The 6,719-nt window shown below is 34.6% G+C and overlaps 1 protein-coding gene across 1 annotated transcript; it reads left to right on the top strand.

Annotated features, from left to right (window-relative positions):
* Positions 1 to 3,757: 3,757 nt before the first annotated feature.
* LOC111391338 lies at positions 3,758 to 6,061 on the top strand. Its single transcript, XM_023016536.1, has 5 exons — positions 3,758 to 4,195; positions 4,306 to 4,497; positions 4,651 to 5,184; positions 5,303 to 5,501; positions 5,721 to 6,061. The coding sequence occupies exons 1-5, from the start codon at positions 3,758 to 3,760 to the stop codon at positions 6,059 to 6,061; spliced, it is 1,704 nt and encodes a 567-aa protein (XP_022872304.1).
* Positions 6,062 to 6,719: the final 658 nt, after the last annotated feature.

The following is a 6,719-nucleotide window of genomic DNA, read 5'->3' as shown; positions in this document are numbered from 1 at the left end:
TGAAAAATTTATATTTTTCATTAACTTATTATGTAATTAAAGGGCGATATTTTGGGTATCAAAATTAGCCAAAGATTATTTTGGAAAAATGACCTTTCTATTTGGGTCGTTTTCATGTATTTCCCCATGGATGGGATGCAGGGTTTGTAACCAATTATTTAGTTGATTGTGATCAATAAATTTATTAATTTGTGAATGATAAATAATGTGACGTAAAAAAATATAATTGTGACTCACAATTTATTAAATTGTGATTGGGAAATTACTTGTGATCAATTAATTTGATGATTTGCGATCGTTAAATAAGTTGTGACTTATAAAATTTGTAATTTTGTGAACGATAAATAAATTGTAACTTATAAAATTTTTGAACTGTGACTGAGAAGAATTTATGACCTATAAATTTTTTGAAACGTGATGCAAAAATAATTTGTAACTTATAAAATTTTTGATTTGTGATCAATTAATTCAATAATTGTGACCAAATTTTATAGAATTGTGATCTTAATAAATTTAATTAATAAAAAATATTTTTAATTAATTATTTCATAAATACAATATAATTAATATCTGATTTTTGGAGTTTCAAACATTGTTTCTTAGTTTCAAAATGAATATCTTATATATAAAATCTTCCCTTTTTATGATACACATGGGAATAGAAATATGTCAATAACTTTTTATTTTTAATTTTGAGCCCAGTGGTGGAACAATTGTTGTGAATAGAGCTTTTATTAAAAAGTTGTTGACCATTTGCTTGTAAATCCTAAATGTGTTGTGAATATTAATTGATTGTTTCGCTGATAACCATGAAAGCAATTTTATATGAACTTTGCATTTAAATAATTGGGTTAGAAGTCAAAATTTTTTAGGGGTATCGTTATTTCCATTCACTCTTTTTATAAGTACATCACGTTTTAAGTTCATCACTAATAAAATTTTAAAAAAATACTATTTACATCCATGTCATTTCCAATCTTGCCCTTATTAAATCCATTCATTTAAATACTAATTTTATATATTCATTGTAGGTGCCCAATATCAAAATATAAACAACTTTTACTTATTAATTCTCGTGATAAATTGTGCCTACCATCATCTAAACTTTACAAATACACAATTCGCATATATCAGAAATGGGCACGGAAGAAGTTAAGTGGCAGCAATATGACTTCAATCCCTGATCAATCCAAAGAATCAAATGCTTTAACATAACCTTTTTTTCGGGTTTTTTTGGTCGAACATGGGTTGTTAATGTCTATAAATTAATATAAACAAAAGAAACATAGTGAATGGCTAACATGTTGACAATCATTTTCTTTTGTGTATTGGATTCATGTCCAATAATATCACATGTAGCTATAATATGACAAACTTTGTTGAACTATAGAGTACCTGAAATAATCTAACTGCAAGCCAGGGCTGCAACATCTGAGAGCAATAATTTACTAGTGTCACCAAAAACTCTTTTCCATTATCAAGATTTTTTTAATCATACACACCCCCACTAGTATTCGGCTTATTACTCTCCAGACCCTCGTCAAACTCCCCATTCCTTGGAATGTCCATGAACTCCTCGAATTAATTATGGGAACTCCAAATTTTTGCAACAATTATCCAATTTAGATCTCACAATCCCAAATAATATTTCGTTAGTATTACCACTTCTATTATGGATCAATGAATTATGAATATTGGAAGAGCTCTCGCTGGTGTTTAAGTGATTCGAAGAGGTGAATTGATTGAATAAGTCGTGAGATCAAATGGAACATGACAAGAGTGACAAGGAGGGGTGGCGGAGGAGGAGGAGGAACTAATCTACAGTGAGGCCCATTTGGCAAATTTAGATGGGGGATGGGGAGTGCCAACTTTTAATTTTTAGAAGATTTCAAGAAAATGAATCTAGACCTTTAAATTGATTTAAATTTAGGGTTGAGATTATTTGTCAAATTCACTTGTCAAAAAGTATTTTAGGAGGAATGCTCGCCTATATTACCCAGGCTGTTCATTATTATTTATGTCTATTTAAGTAAATTTATATATAATTTAAAATATAGTAAACTTTTATTTTTAAAAGTGGATGTACTTATAAAAAGTGTGGATGGAAATAGCGGTATCTTTTTTTAATATGTATTAATGGGTATTTTATTAATTTTAAATCTTTATTAAATGTAAATTACCTTCATGTAAAAGCTTGGTCGGAGCCTTTTTTTTTTTTTTTTTCAAAGGCCGAAGGAAGGGAAGAATTCTCTCAAACCTAAATCCGACGAACCCCAAGAAGATTAAAATCTTCTTTGAATCAAACGGGTTCAAACCAAGTCCAAGAAGATTAAAGTCTTCTTTAAATCAAATCAAATTCAAGTTCAAGTTTAAGCCCCGAAGTTCAAATACCGAACAAATCAAGTCTCAACAAATGAAATTTTCAACAAATTCTCGAAGACCAGGATTCAAGCCACATGCTCCATCATCTTCAAATATTTAGATCATTAGTCGAATTATTTTTGCAATTTTGCAATTATAAGAAGATTAACATCACTTGTATTTTTCAAAAATACAATTTATAACAATTTATGTATTTTAATATACAAAATTCGTCGTACATACCCGAAAACGCTTGACCGATGGGGTGACATCCTCTTACATTGCCGCAGGTTCCATTTGAATAAAAAAATGCCGACCTCCTGTATATGTGTGTATTCGGTCAAATCCTATGTCACCGCCTCTATTGCTTTAGCTTCGTCCTTCAAACAAAAGAGCTTTTGATATTATAAAGTGGTTTTAGGCTTTGAAAAAGCCCTTCCTAACACACCTAGCCCTAGTTTGACCCATTAAAATTATAATTCATTTCTCTTTCTTATCTTATTATCTACATATTCTTTAATAAAATAATATTACACGTAATTTCAAATTTTTTTCTTCTTTGTTTTATCACACATTCTTCAAATAATAATAATAATAAAGGGGCCAAATGGGGTTTAAGACCAATAATGTCTACTTAAACTTATTGTTGTCCTTTCTCTTCATCAGTTGTGAACCTTCATTTTTTCGTTAAACGAAAAAAATGGGGTTAATTGTCTTAATGGTCATTGAATTTAGGTCCATATCTTTGATTGGTCACTCTCAATGAAAATTGGAAAATATTGTACTTTACTCACTAGCATAAATGTTAAATATTGAAAAATGTTGAGTTTACAGTGAGTAATATACATTTTTCAAAGTTCAATAACCAAAACTCGATATTTTAAATTTCAGTAATCAATCAAATACATGAACTTAAATTCAGTGATCAAAACTCGACATGTTAAACTTGAGTGACCAATCAAAGAAATGGACTTAAGTTCAATGACCATTGGAAAACTTAATTCAAAAAAGTGGGAGGTGGTGTTGCCGAACACTACTAAATTGTGAGATTGTTCAACTGGAGAAAGCTTTGTTGCTTTTGATATTCTGTTTTTACATAATAACTTTATTCCAACTGGCTTATGTTGAGAATTAACGAAATTGTCTCCAAGCTTTGATTATATTTTTCCATTCTTAGACTTGATTGTATTTTCCATTCCCGATTGTATATATCACACCAGGATTGATTTATTTAATTAGTTTCCAAATATAGGTTATTTTTCCTTCTGTAAAGATTTTGTACAATGGCTATATTATGCCATCTCTCAATGTAAGAAATTAACCTTTCCTGCATCGTATCTCAGCCCTATTTTTCACTTGGTATAAGAGTTGTTCCCCTTGCATTATCCGTCTCTCCATGGCTGAAACACATATTCCCGAAACTAACACTCCAGAAAGTTCGATCCAGAAAGGAATCTCTTCATCCATCACCCCTGTTATCCATGTCCAATCCGAAAATTCTGGTTTTACTGCTGGAGTTGTCCTTACCGAAACAAATTATGACGTATGGTCTCAAGTTTTGGAGATGCAGATTGCTAGACGTGAGAAGCTCGACTACATTATGGGAAAGGCACCAGTCCCAGAACCTACTGATCCTAACTATAGCAAGTGGTATGTTGAGAATCAAAAAGTTAAGGGCTGGTTACTTGCATCTATGTCACCTGAAATTATGAAACGTTACCTTCGCTTGCGAACAGCGCGGGAAATCTGGACTGCCCTTGCCAAAGTCTTCTATGATGGCTCGGATGAATCTCAAAATTTTTCCTTGAACCAGCGTGCCTTCTCTACTAAACAGGTTGGTCGCCCCGTAACTACTTATTATGGTGAGTTGATAGAAATCTTCCAAGAATTGGACATCGTGATAAAATTGTCATGAAAGACTCAGATGATGTTATTATGTATAAGAAATCTATTAAAAGGCTTCGTGTCCATATTTTCCTGAACGGATTAGATGCTAAATTTGAGTCACTTCGTGGCGAAATACTCCGCAAGGACCCTGCTCTTGATTTAGAAGAAACTTATGCCTGTGTTCATCATGCGGCTGCACATCGCCAGACCATTCTTGGTGAAACTGTCTTCTCTGAACCCTTTGCCATGGTAGCTCATGGCCCTAAAGTGCATTAGACCAAACACCGCAATTCTGGACCTCAAATTCGTAATGCTGGATCCTAGGAGTGCCTTTGCACTCATTGTGGTGAAACTGGGCACACCAAGTCTCGCTGCTATGAACTAATCGACTATCCGGAGTAGTGGGATCCTACCAAAGCTCTTCGTAGGCAGAATTCTAAATCACATGCAGCTGTAGCTAAGTCCAATTCCCATGTGTCTGCTGCTGCACCTGAACTTGCCAAAGCCACCTCCTTGGTTGTTGCTACAGGTAATGCTGGTAAGGTCTTTAATACCTCTACTACTAGTGGTAATAATACATGGATAATTGATTTGGGTGCAACGGATCACATGACCTTTGATATTAGTGGCCTTCAATCTCTTAAACCCTCGACCCAACCTATCGTGGCCACCACTAATGGTGCCTCCGCCCCTGTAATTGGCGAAAGCTCCATCATTTTAACTCCCAATTTGAATTTACACTATGTTTTAGTTGTTCCCTCTCTTAAACATAACTTGTTGTCTGTTGCTCAAATAACTACTGCTTTAAATTGTATTGTGATTTTTGGTCATCATCTCTGTGTTTTCAAGGATATCCAGACTCAGAAGACAATTGGTTATGGTACTAGGAAAGGAAAGCTCTACTACCTGGATTTAATACCACAAAGCTCGAATCTGGTGGCCCAAGCTCATTCACCTAATTCATGTAATACACTTCAAAAGTTCTGAAATCTAGCTCTGGCATAGGCTGTTAGGTCATGCATCTTTTGGATATTTACATAAGTTATTTCCACAGCTATTTGTAAACTTGAATGTTTCGGATTTTAAGTGTGATATTTGTGAGTTGGCTAAAAGCCATCGTGTTTCATTTCCACGAAGCATGAATAAAAGTCCAGCTCCTTTTATGGTAATTCATTCTGATGTATGGGGTCCCGCCAACACCACTTTTCTAAGTGGTGCCCGTTGGTTTGTTTCGTTCATTAACGATCATACTCGTATGACTTGGACTTACCTGATGAAAAAAAAGAATGAAGTTAGTTTCTTATTTCAAAAATTTCACCAGATGATAATTACACAACATAAGTCATATATTCAAGTTCTTCGTACTGACAATGGTGACGAATTTGTTAATAATGACTTGAAGCAGTTTTTGGATTCCAATGGTATTGTCCATCATACTACATGACCCTATACCCCTCAACAAAATGGAGTAGCGGAGCGCAAAAATCGTCACCTCCTAGAAGTTGTCCGTGCTTCCTTGTTTGGAGCCCATATGCCAGTTCAGTATTGGGGTAAGGCTGCTACCGCTGCTGCTTATCTCATTAATCTGGTACCCTCTAGCTCTCTCCAGTTTCAAACCCCATTTCATGTCCTTCATACAGCTATACGTGCTCCAATCGTGTCAAATCTGTACCCTCGAATCTTTGGTTGCGTTGCTTATGTGCATTTGCCCCAATCTTTGAGAAATAAATTGGAACCCCGTGATATCCGTTGTGTCTTTATTGGCTATGCCTCACACCAGAAAGGGTATCGATGTTATCGTCCTCCTTCTTAAAAATTATATGTTATGCTTGATGTTGTATTTAATGAAGAGGATATGTATTATTCAGCCCCTACGACTCCACTTCAGGGGGAGAATCGCGTTGAACTGCAGCCTCTAATTGACTCTTTGGACACATTGGATGTAAGTGGTGATATCATCTCAATTCCAAGTGATAAAAGTCCAACAGAGGCCACTTCTTCGGACACATTGGATATAAGTGGTAGTGGTGATACATATAATCATGCAAATTTGGAACCATCTTCACCTCGATCAATCTCTCATGTACCTATTAAGCAATTGTCTTCTCAGATTGATCCTCTCATCGAAACTCAGGTAATTTCTGAACCCACTCCTGCATTTTACCCTAAAAATACTACCTGATAGAGCCACAAGAGGTAAACCGAAGGTTAATTACGAACCCATCCTTAATTCTAAAGCTAAATACCCTATCAGTAATTCTGTGTCTTACCATAGGTTGTCAAAGGAAAATGAATCCTTTGTAAATCAATTATCTGCTGTATCTATTCCTAATAGTATGCAGGAGGCATTAAACGATCTTAGATGGAAGAAAGCAATGAATGAAAAAATGAGGTCTCTCCAAAAGAACTCAACATGGGAAGTTGTTGACTCACCTAATGGAAAAAGGCCAGTTGGATGCTGATGGGTCTTC

This window comes from Olea europaea, unplaced genomic scaffold (assembly GCF_002742605.1).
Source record: "Olea europaea var. sylvestris unplaced genomic scaffold, O_europaea_v1 scaffold775, whole genome shotgun sequence".
Classification (NCBI taxonomy): domain Eukaryota; kingdom Viridiplantae; phylum Streptophyta; class Magnoliopsida; order Lamiales; family Oleaceae; genus Olea; species Olea europaea.
Note: the sequence above shows the minus strand (reverse complement) of the source record. Positions and strands in the feature narration are given on the sequence as shown.